Consider the following 26,232-nt stretch of genomic DNA (forward strand, 5'->3'; position numbering starts at 1 on the left):
CGCGGCCTCCTCAGGCGCACGCGGCCTCCTCAGGCGCACGCGGCCTCCTCAGGCGCACGCAGCCTCCGCAGCCGCACGCGGCCCCCGCCCCGCCGTCCGAGCCCCTGAGGTGCCGGCTTCGTTTTTCTTGAGTGTGGACTGGACTTAGTGACTCACTTGCAACGAGCAGAGTACGGCAGAAGTAAGGAGATGTCATTTCCAAGATGAGGTTACAAAGGACAGGGGCTTCTGTCTTAGAGACTCTCTGACGCTCAGTAACCCTGAGGGGAATGAACTGCCGCGCTGTCCCGGTGAGCGTCTCGAATGTCAGGAAGCCAACAGCAGTGAGGACGGAGGCTCACCAGCCCTCGGACAATCTGCTTGGAGGGGGACCCTCCCCCTGCAGGAACTTTCTGCAGACTCTGCCAGCGTCTTGATCAGCGGCCTATTGAGAGACCCTGAGCCAAAGGCCAGGCCCAAATCCCTGACCTAGAAAAACGGAAATGATGGGTGTTTGTTGCTTTAAGCTGCTTATTTAGGAGTAATTTGTTATTCAGTAACAGGTAATTGATATAATCACTTCCCAATCTCTCCACGATGAGGCCCATTAATTAATAAGCCCCAACAACCCATCCATAGCTTCCCCTGGGCTTTTTACTATTTTGCCTTCTGTCATGAATAATTGAGAAGGGGCATGAGGAATATTTGGGGAATGATGGTTAACTTTCTCAAAAATAGTGATGGTTCCATGAGCATAATATATATATCATAGTGTATCAAATTATTTTGGAGAAGGAAATGGCAGCCCACCCCAGTATTCTTTCCTGGAGAATCACCGGAGACAGAGGAGCCTGGCGGGCTAGAGTCCATGGGGTTACAAAGAGTCAGACACGACGGAAGTGACTTAGTACACACGCAGCACACACACCTTATTATTTGCTATTTATACCTCAATAAAGTGTTAAAATATGATAGATATATAGGATAAACCAAATATTTGAAAAACTCCAGTATAATAGGGACTGAAATAAATAAAATGTAAAGAAATAATGTAAAAATAAAATGTAAAGAAATAAAACTCAAAGAATACTGAAACAGTGCAAAATGATAGAAGGAATTTTTTTTAATCTATAATAATTATCTTCTGAGAAATAAATGAAAATGTTTTCATCCATGAAAAAGGGAGGCTATAGAAAAAGAGCAGTGTGAGAAAGAAACTATTCTCAGAAATTAAAAATGTAATAATGGAAGCTAAAAATTCAACAGAAGGTTTGGAAGATAAAGTTTATGGGATCTCTAGAAAGTATAATAAAGACAAAGAGGAAAAATGGGAACAAAAAGATAAAATTAAAGACAATTCTGGAGGTCTAACATTTGAATAAAGGGAGTCCTGAGCATGGAGGACATATAAAGACAACAAAGGGGAGTTATTTATCAATGAATTTTGAAAAATTAAACCCACGTTTATACATTTAAGTGGCCCAAATATTGCTCAAAAAATAAATTTGAAAAGACTTACCATCAGGCATTTTGTATTAGTTATCATTGCTTGCATGTTAAGTCGCTTCAGTCATGTCCGACTCTTTGAAATCCCATGCACTATAGCCCCCCAGGCTCCTCTGTCCATGGGATTCTCCAGGCAAGAATAGTGGCGTGGGGTGCCGTGTCCTCCCAGGGCATCTTCCCGGCCCAGGGACTGAACCTGCTCCTCTTCTGTCTCCTGCATTGGCAGGTGGGTTCTTCACCACTAGCGCCACCTGGGAAGCCCATATTAGTTGTCATTGGTGCTCAGTTGTGTCCGACTCTGCGACCCCATGGACTGTAGCCTTCCAGGCTTCTATTCGTGGGATTTCCCAGGCAAGAACACCTGAGCGGGTTGCCAGTTCCTCCTCCAAGGGGTCTCCCTGACCCAGGGATCAAACCAGTGTCTCTTGTGTCTCCTGCATTAGCAGGCAGATTCCTTACCACTAGCGCCACCTGGGAAGCCCATTAGTTATCATTGCTCTGTAATAAATGACTATGAAAAAAAAAAAAACAACTATACATTATCTCATAGTTTCATTGGGTGAGGAATCCAGACATATTAATAACTTAGTTGGGCCTACTGTTTCAGAATCTCTCACAAGGCTGCAGTCAAAGTGTTGGTCAAGACTAGGGTCTCATCTGCAGGCAAAGCAGGGAAGACTCAACTTATAAGATTACTCACAAATTAGGCAGGATTTAGTTCCTTGTGGTTACTAGACTAGCAACTCAACAACTTGCAGCCTTCTGGACACAGACCATCATTATCTCTTGTCTTGTAGACCTCTCCAATATGACAACATGATTTGCCAAAGCATAAATGCCAAGAAGGCAAAAGAGAATTTTCCAGTAAGACAAAAATCACATCTAATCATAGGAGTGATATCCCATACCTTTATCATATTCTGTTGATTAGAAACAAGTCATTGCATCAGCTGCATACTCAAGAGAGATATACAGGGGGCATGAGTACTAGGTGGGGACTACTGGCAACCTTCTTGAAAATCTATCACACTCTTTGTGAAAATTGAAAAACTCAGGTAAAAGGAAGCTTAAAACTTCCTGTGATAGAGAGAACCATTAGCAATCATAAAACATTTCATGTGTTTCTTTATTTTTCCCAGAAGACTTTCTTGCAGTTAGATGAGTAGTGATTCTTAACCAGAAGTGATTTTGCCTCCCAGGAGACCCTGGCAGTGTTAACAGACATCTGTCACAAGTCGAGAGTGTCACTGCTATCTAGTGGACAAAGCCAGACGTGTTGCTAAATAGCCTACAATGTATAAGACAACCAGCCCCCATTGCCTCCTCCCACCCCAGCCCAGCAAAATAATGTCTCTAGTCCAAATGTCAATATGGTCAAACTTTAGAAACCCTGGGTTTGAATCTCTTGTTTTTTGCCAAGTACCATGAGCAGAAGTGACCCGATTCATGATTTAATTTAATTACCAAAGCAATTAAAAACTAGCATCTTTCCTCTCAAGTCTTCCTCTGTCAAAGTGACCTTGAAAGCCACATATTGAAATGGTGGCATTACACGACGGAAAGACCCTGAGTTCCCAGGTCACCAGATGGAGAATCCTAACGAATTATATCAGAGTTTATGGAAGCAAGAAGTAAACATTTGTTAATTGAGATTTCAGCATTTGTCTATTGAGAAAATTAGCAATAAATGAATCATACAGTTTCAGAAAGAATAAACAGGTTACACAAATGCCTGGGAATCTGGATGGCATCAGATGCCATGAAAGCCAGCCTCAGAACCTAGAAGGCAGTGGGGCAGTTCCCCCAGTGCCCTGAGGGACAATAATACCTACTCTAGTATAATAAGTATCTGTTGGTATTTAAATATATTTGGTTTATAATGTTTGGAAATAGATAAGATTTCATATGAAACTTTATCTAACTGTATGCTGTTATTTAGTTTGGGTAGAGTTCAAACAACAAATGACATGAATTTATCCCTGCCTCAACTTATTAAATATATGGGCTTCCCTGGTGGCTCAGACGTTAAAGAATCTGCCTGCAATGTGGGAGACCTGGGTTCGATCCCTGGGTTGGGAAGATCCCCTGGAGAAGGGAAAGGCTACCTACTCCAGTATTCTGGCTAGAATTTCCTGGACAGAGGAACTTGGCAGGCTACAGTCCATGGAGTTACATTATTAAATATAAGGGTAGAATAAATGTATTTTCATATTATTTACCTTCTATTCATCATCTTCTTAAGAGTCTCCTCCCAAATGAAGGGATAAATTAAGGGTAAGAAACAGACAAGAGTGAATTCAGAAAACACTGGCCCTAACAGAGAACAGTGGTCAGGAATATTCCCAGGATGATTGTGATGGTAGCTTAGCAGATTCCAGCTGGTGTAAGAAGACACTTAAATGTAACATGTTCAAAACTGAAGTCATCACTTATTCTCCATCCACCCTATGTCCCTGAAAGGGCTCTTTGAGACTCAGTTAAGTTTTAAGAAACTTTATTCTAAATAATACTACACTAACTCATACTCATCCTTCCAGATTAGTTTTAAAAGTTTTCTGGAATCTCCCTCTGCCTTGGGGCATGCTGTGTTTTCCCCTGCTTTGTGAAATCATCTCCATAAGTTTCCATAAGCTATCCTTAAAGAATTTTAATCTTGTCTTGCTATGTCTTTTGGCAACTTTCAATCATATCACAATCCTGTTGTGATAACCACACAGATTAAGTGTTTCAGTTCAGTTCAGTCACTCAGTCCTGTCTGACTCTTTGCGACCCCATGAATCACAGCACGCCAGACCTCCCTGTCCATTACCATCTCCCAGAGTTCACTCAAACTCAAGTCCATCGAGTCAGTGATGCCATCCAGCCATCTCATCCTCTGTTGTCCCCTTTTCCTCTTGCCCCCAATCCATCACAGCATCAGAGTCTTATCCAATGAGTCAGCTCTTTGCATGAGCTGGCCAAAATATTGGAGTTTCAGATTTAGCATCATTCCTTCCAAAGAACACCCAGGGCTGATCTCCTTCAGAATGGACTGGTTGGATCTCCTTGCAATCCAACAGACTCTCAAGAGTCTTCTCCAACACCACAGTTCAAAAGCATCAATTCTTCGGCATTCACTTTCTTCACAGTTCAACTCTCACATCCATACATGACTACTGGAAAAACCATAGCCTTGACTAGACGGACCTTTGTTGGCAAAGTAATGTCTCTGCTTTTCAATAAAAGCGATCTAGGTTTGTCATAACTTTCCTTCCAAGGAGAAAGCGTCTTTTGATCTCATGGCTGCAGTCACCATCTGCAATGATTTTGGAGCCTCCCAAAAAAAAGTCTGACACTGTTTGCACTGTTTCCACATCTATTTGCTGTGAAGTGACGAGACCAGATGCCATGATCTTCGTTTTCTGAATGTGGAGCTTTAAGCCAACTTTTTCACTCTCCTCTTTCACTTTCATCAAGAGGCTTTTTAGCTCCTCTTCACTTTCTGCCATAAGGGTGGTATCATCTGCATATCTGAGGTTATTGATATTTCTTCCAGCAATCTTGATTCCAGCTTGTGTTTCTTCCAGCCCAGCGTTTCTCATCATGTACTTTCCATATAAGTTAAATAAGCAGGGTGACAATATACAGCCTTGACGTACTCCTTTTCCTATTTGGAACCAGTCTGTTGTTCCATGTCCGGTTCTAACTGTTGCTTCCTGACCTGCATATAGGTTTCTCAAGAGGCAGGTCAGGTGGTCTGGTATTCCCATCTCTTTCAGAATTTTCCACAGTTTATTGTGATCCACACAGTCAAAGGTTTTGGCATAGTCAATAAAGCAGAAATAGATATTTTTCTGGAACTCTTTTGCTTTTTCCATGATCCAGTGGATGTTGGCAATTTGATCTCTTATTCCTCTGCCTTTTCTAAAACCAGCTTGAACATCTGGAAGTTCACGGTTCACATATTGCTGAAGTCTGGCTTGGAGAATTTTGAGAATTACTTTCTAGCGTGTAAGATGAGTGCAATTGTGCTGTAGTTTGAGCATTCTTTGGCATTGCCTTTCTTTGGGATTGGAATGAAAACTGACCTTTTCCAGTCCTGTGACCACTGCTGAGTTTTCCAAATTTGCTGGCATATTGAGTACAGCACTTTCACAGCATCATCTTTCAGGATTTGAAATAGCTCAACTGGAATTCCATCACCTCCACTAGCTTTGTTCATAGTGATGCTTTCTAAGGCCCACTCGACTTCACATTCCAGGATGTCTGGCTCTAGGTGAGTGATCCTACCATCATGATTATCTTGGTTGTGAAGATCTTTTTTGCACAGTTCTTCTGTGTATTCTTGCCATCTCTTCTTAATATCTTCTGCTTCTGTTAGGTCCATACTATATCTGTCCTTTATCAAGCCCATCTTTGCATGAAACGTTCCCTTGGTATTTCTAATTTTCTTGAAGAGATCTCTAGTCTTTCCCATTCTGTTGTTTCCCTCTATTTCTTTGCATTGATCACTGAGGAAGACTTTCTTATCTCTCCTTGCTCTTCTTTGGAACTCTCCATTCAGATGCTTATATCTTTCCTTTTCTCCTTTGCTTTTCACTTGTCTTCTTTTCACAGCTATTTGTAAGCCCTCCCCAGACAGCCATTTTGCTTTTTTGCATTTCTTTTCTGTGGGGATGGTCTTGATCCCTGTCTCCTGTGCAGTGTCAGGAACCTCCATCCATAGTTCATCAGGCATTCTATCTATCAGATCTAGTCCCTTAAATCTATTTCTCACTTCCACTGTATAATCATAAGGGATTTGATTTAGGTCATACCTGAATGGTCTAGTGGTTTTCCCTACTTTCTTCAATTTAAGTCTGATTTGGCAATAAGGAGCTCATGATCTGAGCCACAGTCAGCTCCCGGTCTTATTTTTGCTGACTGTATAGAGCTTCTCTATCTTTGGCTGCAAAGAATATAATCAGTCTGATTTTGGTGTTGACCATCTAGTGATGTCCATGTGTAGAGTCTTCTCTTGTGTTGTTGGAAGAGGGTGTTTGCTATGACCAGTGTGTTCTCTTGGCAAAATTCTATTAGCCTTTGCCCTACTTTGCCTGTTACTCCAGGTGTTTCTCGACTTCCTACTTTTGCATTCCAGCCCCCTATCATGAAAGGCCATCTTTTCTGGGGTGTTAGTTCTAAAAGGTCTGTAGGTCTTCATAGAACTGTTCAACTTCAGCTTCTTCAGGGTTACTGGTTGAGGCATAGACTTGGATTACTGTGATATTGAATGGTTTGCCTTGGAAATGAACAGAGATCATTCTCTTGTTTTTGATATTGCATCCAAGTACTACATTTCAAACTCTTTTGTTGACCATGATGGCTACTCCATTTCTTCTAAGGGATTCCTGCCTGCAGTAGTAGATAAAATGGTCATCTGAGTTAAATTCACCCATTCCAGTCCATTTTAGTTCACTGATTCCTAGAATGTCGACGTTCACTCTTGCCATCTCTTGTTTGACCACTTCCAATTTGCCTGATTCATGGCCCTAACGTTCTAGATTCCTGTGCAATATTGCTCTTTACAGCATCAGACCTTGCTTCTATTACCAGTCACATCCACAACTGGGTATTGTTTTTGCTTTGACTCCATCCCTTCATTCTTTCTGGAGTTACTTCTCCACTGATTTCCTGTAGCATATTGGGCACCTACCAACCTAGGGAATTCCTCTTTCAGTATCTTATCATTTTGCCTTTTCCTACTGTTCATGGGGTTCTCAAGGCAAGAATACTGAAGTGGTTTGCCATTCCCTTCTCCAGTGGACCACATTCTGTCAGACCTCTCCACCATGACCCACCCATCTTGGGTGGCCCCATGGGCATGGCTTAGTTTCATTGAGTTAGACAAGGCTGTGGTCTGTGTGATTAGATTGACTAGTTTTCTGTGATTATGGTTTCAGTGTGTCTGCCCTCTGAAGCCCTCTTGCAACACCTACCATCTTACTCGGGTTTCTCTTACCCTGGACGTGGGGTATCTCTTTACGGCTGCTCCAGCAAAGCACAGTGGAGTAGCTCCTCTAGGCCATCCTACACCCGCACAGCTGCTGCTCCTTGGATGTGGGGTTGCTCCTCCCGGCTGCCGCCCCTGGCCTTGGACGTGGGGCAGCTCCTCTCGGCTGTCCTGTACTGTCACAGCCTGGCACTCTCGGCCGCTGCCCCTGACCTCAGACGTGGGGTAGCTCCTCTTGGCTGCTGCTCCTGTGGAATGGGGTCCTCCCGGCTCCTGCCCCTGACCTCGGACGTGGGGTAGCTCCTCTCGGCCGCACCTGTGTGCCATCAGAGCCACCTGCGCTTGTGTTTAAAACTAGATTAATGACAGGACTCGAGACTCTAGTGGCTAAACTGATTTAGGACATTGTAGACAAGTTGAAATAGAAGATGATTCCACCATGCCAGGGTAGCAGAGGGCCATCCATGGCTAAATATCCTGCAAAATATTGTATCTGGAAATGCAGGAAGAATTGTTTCAGTGTACATGTCCATTTTAACTCAACAGACTGCAAAGAAATCATAAATCCATGATTTTGAGTTCCTCAGTTGCACTGTAAGCTCTATTCAGTGTGAAAGTGACACCTAAGACTCTCCAGCATGCAGTAGGTGTGGGACCCACTAGATCAATAGTCTAGCTTACAAGGGAAAGTGGGACTGAAATGGTAGGACCTGGTGTCTGAGACAGAGGATATCAGTGGGAATTGGGCAGAAGCCTGAGGACCCTGGAGCCTTCCTTGACTGGCAGTTCTTCATGCCTGGAAGAAACAGGATCACTACTCAGGGTGAAGGTGTTGGATGAGTGAGAGCAGAACAATTTTTTTAACTCTCACTGAGCAGACAATATCCTTAGGGTATTTTAAAATTCAGGAACTACAAAGCAATAGCAACTCAATAAGTTCGAAATATTGTTAATGTGGGCCCAAGTAATGGTTATAGTCAAGTTGAAAACAAACTCTTTCTTTACTAACCTTTTTAAAAGTAGCCAAGGAGATTTATTTGATGTTAGTTGTTTTGTTTTTCTTTTAATTTTGGAAAACTTTCTTTTAAATATCTGTGCTTTAAATCCTGCCCTTTATAGGAAGCTGTGATCTTGAGGCTCTGTTATTTGGGCAAGCTAATTATAGTGAAGGAAAATAAAAATAATGGTCCAGGCACACTCAGATGCAATTTGCTACTTGAAAAATCACTCTTCCAAAATGAAAAATTAACACTGAGTTAAAATTTTTTCATTCATGTGCCCAGAAAATTACTTTTAAACCTTCTGCTTTAAAGGTGTATGACAGATTTAATATGACGAAGTTGGGTTGTGAGTATGAAAATTGTGTTTAAATGTGTCTCTGAGGACTTGATACATTCACTTTCCAGAATGATCCATGTTTCCTAAAAAAATGATTTATGTTTCCTAAGAATGGATTAAAATGGAATTTGGGGAAATGCTCCTGGAGTATTAATGGACAGTTCTATTTAAGAGCCAATTTTTGTATGCAATTGAGGTAAGGTTATTATAATAATAATAGATATTATAGATTATTATAATAATGATATGCTTTATACAAGTCCCATGGTAACCACAAAACAAAAACCTACAGTAGCTACACAAAAGATAAGCCCTAGCCACAGTAATCAGAGAGAAAAAAGATATAAAAGGAATCCGCATTGGAAAGCAAAACCATCACTGTTTGCAGATGATATGATACTATACATAGAAAATTCTAAAGTCATCACAGCTCATCAATGAATTTTATAAATATTGCAGAATACAAAATTAATACACAGAAATATGATGCATTGCTATACACTAACAACTATCAGAGAAATTAAGAAAACCATCCCATTTACCATCGCATCAGAGTAATAAAATACCAAGACAGAAACATACCTAAGGAGGTAAAAAACCTATAGCCAGAAAACTGTTTAAGGCAATATGATAGAAGTTGAAGACAGCATAAAGAGATGGAAAGATAAACCATGTTCTTGGATTGTAAGAATTCTGTTACAATGGCCAAATTACCCACGGCAGTTCACAGATTCAGGGCAATCCCTATCAAAATACTAAGGGCATTTTCCACATAACTAGAACAAATAATTTAAAAATGTGTACAGAAACACGAAAGACCCCAAAAAGGTAAAACAATCTTGAGAAAAGAAGCTTTGAGAAGCTTTGAGAAGCTTATGAGAAGCTTTGCTTCATAAGCAAATCTATATGGTACTGGCCCAAAAACAGACACACAGGTGAATGGAACAGAAGAGAGTCCAGAAATGTTCACACACTAACAGTAGGTTAATCTATGATAAGGAGTTATGGATATACAATAAAGTATCTTTAAAAAGTAGTGCTGGGATAGATGGACAGCTACATGTAAAAGAATGAAAGTAGGACATTCTCTAACACTACATACAAAAATAAACTCAAAATGGATTAAACACCTAAGCGTAAAAATTGAAGTTCTAAATGTAGGACCAAAAACTCCTAGAGCAATACATAGGCTAACCTGTTTTGACATTTTGGGAGGCTCTTTCTGGTATAGCAAAAGAAATAAACAACTGTAACCTATTTAATAGCTGTTGCACAAAAAAAGGCAACCATCAACAAAACAAAACAAAAACCCCTGCTAAATGGGGGGAAATATCTGTAAGTGGTATGGCCAATAACAGGTTAACATCCAGAATCTATAAACAGCTCATACAACTCAACATCAAAAACAATAAACAGCTCTGTTTCTAAAAAGGGCAGGAGATCTGAATAGATGTTTTTTTACAAAAACGACACACAGATGGCCAACAGGCACATGAAAAGATGCTCAACATCACTAATCATATGGAAATTGCAAATTGAAACCACAATGAGATATCACCTCACCCTTGCCAGAATGGCTTTCTCCAAAAAGAACACATATAACGAATGTCAGCAGGCATGTGGTCATACACTGCTGTCACCTTTGTTGAGAATGTAAACTGGTGCAGCCACTGTGGAAAACAGTACGGAAATTTCTCAAAAAACTGAAAATGGAACTACTGTATGCCCTAGCGGTTCCACTCCCAGGTACATATCCAAACAAGAAAAGCACCAATTTTATAAAAGAACATGCACTCCAATGTTCACTGCAGTGTTATTTACAACTGCCAAGATATGGAAGCAACCTGAATGTCCACCAACAGGTGAATGGATAAAGAAAGTGTGGTATAGATGTGCAATGGAATACTACTCAGCCATAAAAAGAATGAAGCTTTTCCATTTGCAACATGGATTGGCTTGGAGGATCTTATCCTAAGTGAAACAAGTCAGACAGAGGAAGACAAATACTTTATGATATCACTTATATGTGGAATCTAAAATATACAATAAATTAGTGTATATAACAGAACAGAAAGAGAGTTACAGATACAGAGAATGAACTAGTCGTTACCAATAGGAAGAGGGAAGGGGGAGGAACAGGAGAGGAATAGGAGATAAAGAGGTATAAACTAATTTGTATAAAATAAGCAGCAAGGATATATTATCTAATAAAGGAAATATCAATATTTATAAATGGAGTATAACCTTTAAAATTATAAATCTATTATAACCTATTATATAATAATGTGCATCAAATATATCAATAAATTTTTTAATTTAAAAATACAAATTTTCAAAAAATGGACACACTTTAGAAGGATCGTACACCATGATCATGTGGGATTTACCCCTTGAATGCAAGTGTGGTTCAAAATACATAAATGAATAAATGTGATACACCACATTAATAGAATGAAAGATTAAAACCATATGATTATTTCAGTAGATGTGATTATATTACATCTTCATGATTAGAAACTTTCAACAAATTAGCTATGGAAGGGACATGCTTCAGCATAACAAAGGACATAAATAATATGCCCACAGCTAACATTTTACTCATCTCTTTCAGAAACTTTTCCACAGTTTATTGTGATCCACACAGTCAAAGGCTTTGACATAGTCAATAAAACAGAAATAGATGTTTTTCTGGAACTCTCTTGCTTTTCCAATGATCCAGCGGATGTTGGCAATTTGATCTCTGGTTCCTCTGCCTTTTCTAAAACCAGCTTGAACATCTGGGAGTTCACAGTTCACCTATTGCTGAAGCCTGGCTAGGAGAATTTTGAGCATTACTTTACTAGCATGTGAGATGAGTGCACTTGTGTGGTAGTTTGAGCGTTTTTGTCATTGCCTTTCTTTGGGATTGGAAAGAAAACTGACCTTTTCTAGTCCTGTGGCCACTGCTGAGTTTTCCAAATTTGCTGGCATATTGAGTGCAGCACTTTCACAGCATCATCTTTCAGGATTTGAAGTAGCTCAATTGGAATTCCTTCACCTCCACTAGCTTTGTTTGCAGTGATCCTTTCTAAGGCCCACTTGGCTTCACATTCCAGGATGTCTGGCTCTAGGTGATTGATCACACCATCGTGATTATCTTGATTGTGAAGATCTTTTTTGTATAGTTCTTCTGTGGAAAGTTGTGAAAGAGATGGAAATACCACACCACCTGACCTGCTTCCTGAGAAACCTATATGCAGGTCAGGAAGCAACAGTTAAACTGGACATGAAAAAAAAAATTAAAAAAAAAAAAAAAAGAACTGGACATGGAACAACAGACTGCTTCCAAATAGGAAAAGGAGTACGTCAGGGCTGTATATTGTCACCCTGCTTACTTAACTTATATGCAGAGTACATCATGACAAACACTGGGCTGGAAGAAACACAAGCTGGAATCAAGATTGCCAGGAGAAATATCAATAACCTCAGATATGCAGGTGACACCACCCTTATGGCAGAAAGTGAAGAGGAACTAAAAAGCCTCTTGATGAAAGTGAAAGAGGAGAGGGAAAAAGTTGGCTTAAGGCTCAACATTCAGAAAATGAAGATCATGGCATCTGGTCCTATCACTTCATGGGAAATAGATGGGGAAACAGTGGAAACAGTGTCAGACTTTATTTTGGGGGGCTCCAAAATCACTGCAGATGGTGACTGCAGCCATGAAATTAAAAGACGCTTACTCCTTGGAAGAAAAGTTATGACCAACCTAGACAGCATATTGAAAAGCAGAGACATTACTTTGCCGACTAAGGTCCATCTAGTCAAGGCTATGGTTTTTCCAGTAGTCATGTATGGATGTGAGAGTTGGACTGTGAAGAAAGCTGAGCACCGAAGAACTGATGCCTTTGAACTGTGGTGTTGGAGAAGTCTCTTGAGAGTCCCTTGTACTTCAAGGAGATCCAACCAGTCCATTCTGAAGGAGATCAGCCCTGGGATTTCTTTGGAAGGACTGATGCTAAAGCTGAAACTCCAGCACTTTGGCCACCTCATGCGAAGAGTTGACTCATTGGAAAAGACTCTGATGCTGGGAGGGATTGAGGGCAGGAGGAGAAGGGGACGACCGAGGATGAGATAGCTGGATGGCATCACGGGCTCGATGGAGGTGAGTCTGAGTGGACTCCGGGAGTTGGTGATGGACAGGGAGACCTGGCGTGCTGCGATTCATGGGGTCGCAAAGAGTCGGACACGACTGAGCGACTGAACTGAACTGAACATTTTACTCAGTGGTGAAAAGCTGAAAGTTTTCTCTTTGATATTATAAAGAAGAGAAAGTTGCCCCCTCTCACTGTTTATACTTAACATAGTACTGGAATTCCTAGTGATAGCAGGTAGTAGAAATAATTTAATAGTTTTACAAATGATGTGATTTTACATATAGAGAATTCAAAAGAGCCCACCAAGTTAAAACTGCTAAATGAATTCAGTACAGTTTCAGGATTGAAAAAAAAAAATCAACATACAAAAATCAGCTGCTTTTCTAGACACTGACAATGATCTAACTTAAAAGAAATAAAGAAAGCAATCTTTTAATAATACTGTCAAAAAGAATAAGATACTTAGGAATAGATTTAACTAAGGAGACGACAGTTCTGTGCTGCCATCTCTTGAATTTAGTGATGAAAGAAATTGAATATACAAATAAACTGAAAGATATTCTATGCTCATAAATCAGAAGATTTTAATATTGTTAAAATGCTCCTACAAGCTGAAGTGATCTATACATTCAGTGTAATCCCTATCAAAATTTTAATGACATTTTTCACAGAAATAGAAAAAACATTTCTAAAATTTGTATAAAACCCCAAAAGACCTCAATTAGTTCAAGCAGTCCCAAGAAAGAATGAAACTGCAGGCATCACACTTTTCAATATCAAAATGTCTAATAAAGTGGTAGTAATCAAGCTTCCCTGGTGGCTCATGCAGGAAAGAATCTGCCTATGATGTAGGAGACCTGGGTTCAGTCCCTGGGTTGTGAAGTTCCCCTGGAGAAGGAAATGACAACCCACTCAAGTACTCTCACTTGGAGAATTCCATGGATAGAAGAGCCTTGTGGGCAACAGTCAATTGGGTTGGAAAGAGACGCGACTGAGCGACTAACACAGTAATCAAAGTAATCAAAACAGTATGGTGCTGGCATAGAACAGACACAGACCAGTGTACCAGAGTGGAGAACCCAGAGATAAGTTCATTTGTATATGGGTAGCTAATATTTGACAAGGGAGCCAGGAATACTCACTGGGGAAAAGAGAGTGTCTTCAATAATCGGTGCTAAGAAAACGGAATATTCACTTGTAAAAGAATGCAATCTGTTCCCCTATCTCATACCACTCTCAAAAGTTAACCTGAAATGGACTTAAGTCTTAGCTGTAAGAACTGAAACTATAAAATTCCTAGAGGAAAGCATAAGGGAAAAGCGTCTTGACACTGGTCTTAGCAATGATTTTATGAAGTTGGCACTAAAATCAACAAGCAGGAGAACATTAAACTACAAAGCTCCTACACAGCCAAAGAAACACATACGAAAAGGCAGTATGGAATGGGGTTAAATATTCCCGAACCATCTATGTGACAAGGAGCTAATGTGCAGAATATATAAGGAATTCTTACATGTCAATAGCAAAGATTCAAAAAATCAAATTATAAAATGGCAAAGGGCTAGAATAGACATTATTTCAAAGATATATAACAGCTGACAGGCACAAAAAATGCTCAGTATTGCTAATCATCAAGGAAATGCATATAATAACCACAATAAGCTATCACCTCACGCCTGTTAGAATGGTTATTATCAAAAAGCAAAAGAGAGAAGTGTTGGCAATGATGTTGGAGAAAGGGGAACCTCTGTGCACTGTTGGTAGAAATGGAAATTGGTGAAGCCACTATGGAAAGCAGTATGGAGATTTGGCAAAAATTAAAAATAGAGCTAACATGTAAATAGCAGTTTGAATTCTGGGTATATATCCAAAGGAAACAAAATAAACATCTTGAAAAGATATCTGCACTCCTGTGGTCATTGCAATATTGCTTACAATAGCCAAGACATGGAAGCAACCTAACTGAACTTCAGCAAAATAATGGATAACGGACTAGCACTCAGCCATAAAATAAATAAAATAATAATAAAATAAAATAAATAAAATATTACCATTTGCAGCAGGGTTTATAGACCTAGAGAATATTATGCTTAGTGAAATACGTCAGACAGAGGAAGACACACACTGTGTCATCCCACTTATATGTGTACTCTTAAAATGCAGAACTCACAGAAACAGAGGAGTTTGTTAAGGGTTGGGGAAGGGAGAGATAGGACGTGTTAGTCAAAGGTACAAACGTCCAATTTTAACATGCCCCCGTCCTGAGGCTCTAAGGCACAGACTGGTGACTATATTGTATTAAATACTTGAACCTTGCCAAGAGAGTAGATCTTAAGTGTTCTTATTACCCACATACAAAAGAGTTATGTGAAATAATGGAGGTGTTAATTAACCTTATTGTGTTAATCATTTTGTAATATAATTTGTCTTAAATTATGTGGTACAACTTAAATTTATACAATGTTATATGTTAGATATATTTCAATAAAGCTGAAAGAGAAAGCAGAAAGTGCAGTGGAACTGAGGAAGTCTTTGAGGAGGGAACGGGTTAGAGTATTCTAGTAATCAAATAATGCAACTTTCAACTTTCAAAAAGAAAAAAATAGAGAATTATTGGGACAAGTTTGGAATCAGTGAAAGGTCATATATCCATGCCTTTTTTGAAGATCATTATCCAGGCTGAACATCAAAATGAAAATAAAGTATACCAGTTCAGTTCAGTTGCTCAGTCCTGTCCGACTCTTTGGGACCACATGGACCGCAGCACGCCACGCCTCCCTGTCCATCACTAACTCCCAGAGTTCACTCAAACTCATGTCCATCGAGTCGGTGATGCCATCCAACCATCTCATCCTCTGTCGTCCCCATCTCCTCCGGCCCTCAGTGTTTCCCAGCATCAGAGTCTTTTCAAATGAGTCAGTTCTTTGCATCAGGTGGCCAAAGTATTGGAGTTTCAACTACAGCATCAGTCCTTCCAGTGAATATTAAGGACTGATTTCCTTTGGGATGGACTGGTTGGATCTCCTTGCAGACCAAGGGACTCTCAAGAGTCTTCTCCAACATCACACAAGCATCAGTTCATCGGTGCTCAGCTTTCTTTATAGTCCAACTCTCCCTTCCATGTATGACTACTGGAAAAACCAAAGCTTTGACTAGATGGACCTTTGCTGACAAAGTAATGTCTCTGCTTTTTAATATGATATCTAGGTTGGTCATAACTTTACTTCCAAGGAGCAAGTCTCTTTTAATTTCATAGCTGCAGTCACCATCTGCAGTGATCTTGGAGTCCAAAACAATAAAGTCTGTCACTGTTTCCATTGTTTCCCCATCTATTTGCCATGAAATGATGGGACCAGATGCCATGAAGTATACCAGAGAAAATGCCAATTTTAAGACTGCCAATTTATTCCACTTTGTTTTGACAAGCTTAGGATTTTAAGACACCATCTTTCTAGATAGGTTTTTCAGTACTTCCCATTAAATTCCAAACATTTGAAGTGTGCATCTCATTTAAGCCTCATCTTACCTGTTTTCTATCCTTTATTGTGTCCATCTTTGCATTAAGTGTTCCATTGGTATTTCTAATTTTCTTGAAGAGACCTCTATTCTTTCCCATTCTATTGTTTTCCTCTATGTCTTTGCATTGATCACTGTGGAAGTCTTTCTTATCTTCCCTTGCCACTCTTTGGAACTCTGCATTCACATGGATATATCTTTCCTTTTCTCCTTTGCCTTTAACTTCTCTTCTTTTCCCAGCTATTTCTAAGGCTTCCTCAGACAACCATTTCACCATTTTGCATTCTTTTTCTTGGGGATGGTTTTGATCACGGCCGCCTGTACAATGTTACAAACCTCCATCCGTAGTTCTTCAGGCACTCTGTCTACAAGGTCTAATCACTCGGATCTGTTTGTCACTTCCACTGTATAATCTTAAAGAAAATTAGAAGACCAAGGAAACGTTTCATGCAAAGATGAGCACAATAAAGGACAGAAGCAGTATGGACCTAACAGAAGCAGAAGATATTAAGAGGTGGCAGGAATATACAGAAGAACTGTACAAAAGTGATCTTCATGACCCAGATAATCACGATGGTGTGATCACTCACCTAGAGCCAGACATCCTGGAATGTGAAGTCAAGTGGGCCTTAGGAAGCAGCACTATGAACAAAGCTAGTGGAGGTGATGGGATTCCAGCTGAACTGTTTCAAACCCTAAAAGATGATGCTATGAAAGTGCTGCACTCAATGTGCCAGCAAATTTGGAAAACTCAGCAGCGGCCACAGAACTGGAAAAGGTCAGTTTTCATTCTGATCCCAAAGAAAGGCAATGTCAAAGAATGCTCAAACTATTGCATAACTGCACTCATTTCACACACTAGCAAAGTAATGCTCAAAATTCTCCAAGCCAGGCTTCAGCAATAGGTGAACCGTGAACTTCCAGATGTTCAAGCTGGTTTTAGAAAAGGCAGGGGAATCAGAGATCAAATTACCAACATCTGTTGAATCATGGGGAAAAAAGCAAGAGAATTCCAGAAAAACATCTACTTCTGCTTCGTTGACTATGCTAAACATTGACTATGTGGATCACAACAAACTGTGGAAAATTCTCAAAGAAATGGGAATACCAGACCACCTGACCTGCCTCCTATAAACCTATATGCAGGTCAAGAAGCAACAGTTAGAACTGGACATGGAACAATGGACTAGTTCCAAATAGGAAAATGAGTACTTCAAGGCTGTATATTGTCACCCTGCTTATTTAACTTATATGCAGAGTACATTATGTGAAATGCTGGGCTAAGTGTAGCACAAGCTGGAATCAAGATTGCCAGGAGATAGATCAATAACCTCAGATATGCAGAGGACACCATCCTTATGGCAGAAAGTGAAAAGGAATAAAGGAGCCTCTTGACGAAAGTGAAAGAGGAAAGTGAAGAAGTTGGCTTAAAACTCAACATTCAAAAAATGAAGATCATGGCACCTGGTCCCATCACTTCATGGCAAATAGATGGGGAAACAATGGAAACAGTGAGAAACTTTATTTTGGGGGGTTCCAAAATCACTGCAGATGGTGACTGAAGCCTTGAAATGAAAAGATGCTTGCTCCTTGGAAGAAAAGCTATCACCAACCTAGACAGCATGTTAAAAAGCAGAGACATTGCTTTGCTAACAAAGGTCTGTGTAGTCAAGGCTATGGTTTTTCCAGTAGTCATGTATGGACGTGAGAGTCGGACCATAAAGAAAGCTGAGCTCCAAAGAATTGATGCTTTTGAACTGTGGTGTTGGTAAGTCTCTTGAGAGTCCTTGGACTGCAAGGAGATAAAACCTGTCAATCATAAAGGAAATCAGTTCTAAATATTCTTTGAAAGGACTGATGCTGAAGCTGAAGCTCCAATGCTTTGGCCACCTGATGCAAAGAGCTGACTCATTTCAAAAGACCCTGATGCTGGGAAAGATTGAAGATGGGAGGAGAAGGGGATGACAGAGGATGAGATGGCTGGATGGCAATTCTGACTCAATGGACATGAGTTTGAGTAAACTCCGGGAGTTGGTGATGGACAAGGAGGCCCGGTGTGCTGCAGTCTGTGGGGTCACAAAGAGTCGGACCCAACTGAGTGATTGAACTGAAGTGAACTAAATGTTTTTCCTTGCATTACTTTTTCTCTTATTTTATTCTCTTCTCTTTCAGTGTCATCAAAAATCCATGGCTTAGTCCCCACAATGTTTCTGCTAATGACACTATCAGAGAATGGTATAGCCGAAACATGTCTAGTATTTGCCCATCATAGGTGCTTTATGCATTATTCCATTTTAATCTTAATAATACACGAAAAGAAGGCACTATTTTTACGTTAAAAACGGAGGCACTGAGGAATTGAGAGATTAAATAATACTAAGTGGCAAGATGAAAATCTGCCTGGAGATCTGAGTGCAGAGCCCGTCTCTTAACAATTTTACTGCATTCTTCTGTTTATGTCATTGAATATTTATCTCTCATCTCTCACGTTGACTTGCATTTTACTGTCTCATGTTGTATTATAGTTTTTTATGCATTTTCCTTTTCCAGTACAAACTATTCAACTGAGGTAACTAGAAACCACAGATGCACAAACATATTCATCTAATCTTCCCATTTTAAAGACTTTCTAACATTGCTTATATTGTTATGCATCACTTTAATATAAACTGTAATAATCCAAGAAGGAATTTGAGGCAACTTACTTGATTACCTTTAACATTAATAATTTTAAAAGTTTTGTCTCGTTTGTATTTTCACAGCATTTAGCACAATTCTTTGAATGTTTGAAGTGCCCAGAGTTTACTGGATTCAGTTCAGTTCAGTCGCTCAGTCATGTCCGACTCTTTCCAACCCCGTGAATCGCAGCACGCCAGGCCTCCCTGTCCATCACCAAATCCCGGAGTTCACTCAGACTCACGTTCATCGAGTCTGTGATGCCATCAAGCCATCTCATCCTCTGTCGTCCCCTTCTCCTCCCGCCCCCAATCCCTCCCAACATCAGAGTCTTTTCCAATGAATCAACTCTTCGCATGAGGTGCCCAAAGTACTGGAGTTTCAGCTTTAGCATCATTCCTTCCAAAGAAATCCCACGGTTGATCTCCTTCAGAATGGACTGGTTGGATCTCCTTGCAGTCCAAGGGACTCTCAAGAGTCTTCTCCAACACCACAGTTCAAAAGCATCAATTCTTCGGCGCTCAGCCTTCTTCACAGTCCAGCTCTCACATCCATACATGACCACAGGAAAAACCATAGCCTTGACTAGACAGACCTTAGATAGATATAGTGAACCCAGGTCTCAGCCTCCAGGTTCCCTCTAACACACCAGTATTCTAGAATCACATTTTCCTTTAATATTTCAATAGAATGATGAGGGCCTCTATCCTACGTGAAGTGGGAAGCTCACTGTTCTTCTGCTCCAAGATACTTGTGAATCTTATGAGTTTGGAGAGGTTTCCATATATTTTCCCTGGTCACATGTCTCATGAGCTGTTTTCCTATGAATCCCTGGTATTAGCTCCACTCCGATGACTCACCTCCTGAGACTGCCATCTTCTCGCTGTGCTGGGCACTGTTCTGCTGACATAGAGTGCTGTGTGGTTGACTCGTCTTTATGGCCTGGGTTGGGCACTCTGGAGACAACGATTAGCAAACAATAGTGTCCACAATCATGCAGCTCATATTTAGTCAAGAAAATAAAACTCACAGAGGCACACAGATGAATGTCAAGTTACAACTGAGATAAGCATGATGAAGGAGAGGCCCATGGTGGACTGACAGCTGTGGTTACTGGGCTTGAACTGAGAAGATGAAGGATAAGTAAACGTTAACTAGCACTGCAGCTAGTTACTGCACTCATCTCACACGCTGGTAAAGTCATGCCCCAAATCCTCCAAGCCAGGCTTCAGCAATATGTGAACTGTGAACTTCCAGATGTTCAAGCTGGTTTTAGAAAAGGCAGAGGATCCAGAGGTCAAATTGCCAACATCCGCTGGATCATGGAAAAAGCAAGAGAGTTCCAGAAAAACATCTCTTTCTGCTTTATTGACTATCCAAAGCCTTTGTGTGGATCACAAGAAACTGTGGAAAATCCTGAAAGAGATGGGAATACCAGACCACCTGACCTGCCTCTTGAGAAACCTGTATGCAGGTCAGGAAGCAACAGTTAGAACTGGACATGGAACACCAGACTGATTCCAAACAGGAAAAGGAGTATGTCAAGGCTGTATACTGTCACCCTGCTTATTTAACTTATATGCAGAGTACATCATGAGAAACGCTGGACTGGAAGAAGCACAAGCTGGAATCAAGATTGCTGGGAGAAATATCAATAACCTCACATATGCAGATGACACGACCGTTATAGCAGAAATTGAAGAAGAACTAAAGAGCCTCTTGATGAAAATAAAAGAGGAGAGTGAAAAAGTTGGCTTAAAGCTCAACATTCAGAAAACTAAGATCATGGCATCTGGTCCCATCACTTCACTGCAAATCGATGGAGAAACAGTGTCAGACTTTATGTTTTTGGGCTCCAAAATCACTGCAGATGGTGATTGCAGCCATAAAATTAAAAGATGCTCACTCCTTGGAAGGAAAATTATGACCAACCTAGACAACATATTTAAAAGCAGAGACATTACTTTGCGAACAAAGGTCCGTCTAGTCAAGGCTATGGTTCTTCCAGTGGTCATGTATGGATGTGAAAGTTGGACCATAAAGAAAGCTGAGCACCGAAGAATTGATGCTTTTGAACTATGGCATTGGAGAAGACTCTTGAGAGTCCCTTGGACTGCAAGGAGATCCAACCAGTCCATCCTAAAGGAGATCAGTCCTGAGTGTTCCTTGGAAGGACTGATGCTGAAGCTGAAACTTCAATACTTTGGCCACCTGATGTGAAGACCTGACTCACTGGAGAAGACCCTGATGCTGGGAAAGATTGAGGGCAGGAGAAGAAGGGGACGACAGAGGATGAGATGGCTGGATGGCATCACCGACTCAATGGACATGGGTTTGGGTGGACTCTGGGAGTTGCTGATGGACAGGGAGGGCTGGCGTGCTGCAGTCCATGGGGTCGCGGAGAGTCGGACACGACTGAGCGACTGAACTGAACTGAGCACTGCAGCAGAGAGGAAGAAGAGGGAAAGGACTTTGCAGAAAGGGGTGACAGCGTGTACAAATGAACAGAACACATCGCAGCAACTGCAAGAAAGCCCACGTGTTAGGAACGCATGGACCCCGGCCAAGAAGGGAGAGAAGTAAGTATGGAGAAGCCATGTAAGCCACTGAAACAAACGCACAGTCTACTTCAGCCTCTTCAACAGGAAATATCATCTTTAAAAATAATATGGCAAAACCAATACAGTATTGTAAAGAAAAAAAAATAAAAAATAAAAAAAAAGTGAATTCCCTCAAAAAATAACCTAATTAGTTTTATTTATTTTGCTGTGCCAGGTCTTCGTCGCAGCATGCAGGATCTTGTTTTTAGTTGTGGCATGTGGGATCTACTTCCCCAACCAGGGACTGAGCCCAGGTCCCCTGCATGGGAGGATGGAGTCTTAGCCACTGGACCAGGAAGTCCCAAGAGATGTAATCTTCATTCTAAAGCTACTGGGGATTTACTGAAGAGTTTGAAGCCAGGGATTGACGGGATCCATTTTGTATTTTGAAAAAGAAAAAAAAAATCTGGCTACTCTATAGAGAGAAGAATAAAAAGCGTAAGGCATGGTGGATGCAGAGATTATAAACAAGGAGGTCTTAGTCCAGGAAAGACATGATTGTTTAGGTAAGGAAAATAATAGTGGAGATGGAGATAAATGCAAGGGTTTGAGAAGCGTCTAGTGCAGCACGAAGCAACCCAGTGGTAGGAGAGAAGGTGCCACAGAGGGCAGAGGCAACAACTTGAAAAGTGCTTACTAGACATTGCAGTCTTCAAAACTGATCAGGCATTTTGAATATGGAAATTTTCACCAGCTATATCTCTCCATAGACCGTTTCCTAACAGCTTCTCCTTTAAACCTACTTTCTCTCCTTCAAAACCATATTCTCTACCACCATTTTGTTGCATAACATATTTATGCACTCACAATAGTTTTTTGATAATAAATTCAATAATATAATTACAATGTGGAATGTTTAATGCTAAATCTCCACCAGTCAAGGGCCCAGCTTTGTACTGCCAGCACTTCCACTGAGCTGTTGCTAAAGTCTACTACAGTTCCACACTTAGTAATATAAAGACTTGATAGAAATATTGAAATTATAGCATTTTTTTTTGGTAGATCTACAATCAAATTCTTAGGCTTAGAATTCCACCAGAACTTTCGAGGTCATGGGGCTGTGTAGAGGGATGGACACTTTCGTCTCCCCAGTGGGCACAGTCTACTTCAGGCTTCCTGAAGCCTTTCATAGCATCTCATTCACGGCTGCTGGTGCTGTTGCTAAGTCGCTTCAGTCGTGTCCGACTCTGTGCGACCCCAGAGACGGCAGCCCACCAGGCTCCCCTGTCCCTGGGGTTCTCCAGGCAAGAACACTGGAGTGGGTATCTCATTCACTACTGACTAGCTAAAGTATTTATATCTCCTAGGAGAGGTTGCCTTTCTATGATCTTCTTGTTCTCATTCTGTATGCCATACCTTACCATCAAAATTGTCAGTTTTAATAACCCAAATGGTTTACAGAAACTAAAAACTAATATTTAATTTTCTATACAGAGTAAGTCTTCCATGTTAGCAATATAGAATCAAAATGCTTAACAGTGGTGGTTTGCAAATCTGTATGTTCCAGGGTGGAGGAGTATCTGTAACTGATATTGGATCTGTTCTTGTGCTCTTTTGAAGGGAACATTCTTCTGTGGCAGAAGCTCCTTTGTTTCCATATCCAGATTTTTTCACCAGGGCGGACAGAGAGTTGGCAAGAATCATTGACCATCACGTAAGTTTAATTTTCTTAAACTAGCAGGAAAAGCTTTGTTCTTTAAAGGCATTTTTAATCAGAAAGTGTAGTTCTGAGATGCAAACACTAATCATGGAACTCAAAAGTAGATTACATTTTGATTGAGATTTCCCAAGTTGAATTACATGTCACTGTACTGCCTATATACAGTGCCTTCGCTGGGGTACAGAAGGTTTGGCTTTCTTTCACTTGTAAAATACTAGCCTCATTCTGTCTCCTGAATTAGTACCGCTTTTTGTGAGTGTGCAATAGGACTCTGATGTTGAACACTGAGCACTGATTTCTTCTGTAGTGTATTTTTAATGAAAGAGCAAAAATCTTTTGACTCAGTTTTTTCAGTGACCATTCTTTGCTCCTGGAGTATTAGAAAGACTTTAATCATTCTGTTCTTGGTATCAGTTGAACAAGCAGTAACAAGGCAAGGCCATTGAACAGGTTTTAATCCACTGAACTATATATAATCAGTGATTTCTTGCCAAATCATTTATGACTGCTTCTTTTTAGGAGTAGAGTTACTTATATACTTATAAGTTACTTATATAGAGTTACTTATATAAGTAGAATACTTTGTTTTTTCTTTTGATATAATAGGGATTCAATACTATGCAGAATGTGTTTAAATTAATTTTATCACCAGTTGTGTATTATTTCTCAGATTGTGTTTATATTCCCATGGTTGATTTTTTACATTCCTTTATTTAGCGATATTTTGAGAAAGAATAAGTGGTTATTTCATATACTGATCCCACTAAATAGTTATTTATTCACAGAGTAAATACTTAAGGCACTATAGCAACAGCCACAAGTATTGGGGTTTGGAAACTGAATGATATCCTAGAATTACAAAATGAGAGCTATAGTATTGCTATGTTATTCACTAATAACATTTATGCTAAAGCAATATATCATATGTACAAGGCATTATCAATATAATTCCTAATAGCTCATCAATTGCAGCAACTATAATTTTACCATTCACTTAAATTATCTGGACTATACTACAGAAGATAGCAGGTTGCCAATGTATATATACACACATATATATTGTCATTTTAATAACAGAATAAAAATCTTTTCCCTTATTGTTCTGTCCCCTTGAAAGAGTCAGAAGACTTTAATCACTCTGTGATTAAGCACATTGGCCTAAAGATACAGAGGACACTGTTTTGAGTGATGGAGAGGAGGCTAGGAAATGCCTCCCAAGAGCCATCATCTTTTCTTCCTTCCAAGGGTATAAGCAGTGTCTAAGCATTCACTGCCATCAATTTTTCTATAGACGGGCAAGGCCATCCTTTCTGAAAAATATGTTTGAGAACGGATAGGGTCCAAATTGTTTGATCTGTGGCTGGCCTAATCAAATAGTAGTTTCATAGTACTAACTTGTAGAGGTTTATCGAAGTTTCTCTGAATATCACATTTTTTAAAAGTATTCATCTATATACATTTCCTTTGAAATAGCTATAACTATAGTGCTTTGTACTAATATCTCACACTTTACAAATGCTCTTACAGTAATTAATTTAATCCTTACAAGTCTGTAAAACATTTACCAATAAGAAGAATGTAGCTTTATGATTCCATTAATTGTTCAAGGTTTTAAAGATAGTGAATGACTGAGTCTACCTACAAATCAAGGTCTCTGGACTATAAACCTACTTTTCTGGTCAATTTTTCATAATTGCTCAATTTCTTGGCTTAAAATGACAAACCTGAGGGGGGGAGGGAAGGTGGAGTCTGTAGGACTGACAGTGAGCCAGAGCACACAGCTGCCCTGGGAAGTGTCCTGCCAAGCCAGCTGAATCGTATCAAGTGTCCCTGGTGTGCAAGGCCTAGGACAGATGCTGAGCTGCTGGGCGGACACTCAGGTGCCTTGCACGCTGCTGCTACCCTGCAGTGTGAGGACTGACTCCCTCCTGAGTGAACTGATACACTGTTTTCATGGAAAATCATATGTAAACAACACCTTCTCTCTGTAACAGTGGCAGGAAGAGCAAAAGACGCGGCAGAAGGAAGACGCAATGTGTGACGCTGAAGAACGGAAAGATAAGGAGTTACAGGAGCAGAATCGCTTGAGAGAAATAATGAAGAGAAGAGAAGAGAAGCTACACAAGCAAACCAAGCCTTATGAGCTTCCTCCTAGGACTGAAGAAGTCTCCCTAGAAAAGAAAGTGACCTAGCCTACAACTGAGGTCCATATGCCAGAATTCGTTGCATGAAAGAGACCAAGAAAGCTGCAGGCTAGGGAAAAATTCTTCATTAAATGTAATTTCTTAGAAAGGAGTTTATCCTGGTGCAGTTTCTTTAATAGTCATAGCTTAGTCCTAAAAGAACAGTTAGCACTTGATCATATTCGAGTGAAGTGTTTTACTAGTAAAATGTTTTCAAGAATGTGGCTAGAGCTAACTGATTCTTATCTCATGATCATACACATAATGATTCTCAGAGTATTGACATTCACTGGAGAGTTAGACAGACACGATTATTGCATATAATCATATGTTGCATATAATGATTATGCAGATTGTTAATGAGTCACAAATAACCATTTCTTAAAATGGGATGAACATCAATCAGTACTCCTATAATAACTATAACACTAATGAAATATGTAAGGCTCCTGTTTGGAACCTTACATATTTGTATTTCACAGTCAGTCTGTGCCAAGTCAAACCACGTGTCAGAAGCTTGCGTATGTGCGTGTTCAGTCGCTTCAGTTGCGTCAGACTCTGCAAGCCTATGGACCATCGCCCGCCAGCCATCTCTGGTCTATGGGATTCTCCGGGCGAGAACACTGGAGCGGGCTGCCACGCCCTCCTCTAGGGGGTCTTCCCGACCCAG

At 40.3% G+C, this 26,232-nt stretch overlaps 1 protein-coding gene across 1 annotated transcript in view; it reads left to right on the forward strand.

Moving 5' to 3' along the window:
• The window catches only part of TMEM232 (transmembrane protein 232), a 247,935-nt gene extending 222,145 nt beyond the window's left edge, over positions 1 to 25,790 (forward strand). Inside the window, exons 12-13 of the mRNA XM_040239692.1 lie at positions 23,280 to 23,373; positions 25,374 to 25,790. Of these exons, the coding sequence (XP_040095626.1) occupies positions 23,280 to 23,373; positions 25,374 to 25,571 (292 nt within the window). The 3' untranslated portion in view covers positions 25,572 to 25,790. The remainder of the gene's footprint in view (positions 1 to 23,279; positions 23,374 to 25,373) is intronic.
• Positions 25,791 to 26,232: the final 442 nt, after the last annotated feature.

Source organism: Oryx dammah, unplaced genomic scaffold, assembly GCF_014754425.2.
Source record: "Oryx dammah isolate SB20612 unplaced genomic scaffold, SCBI_Odam_1.1 HiC_scaffold_5, whole genome shotgun sequence".
NCBI lineage: Eukaryota > Metazoa > Chordata > Mammalia > Artiodactyla > Bovidae > Oryx > Oryx dammah.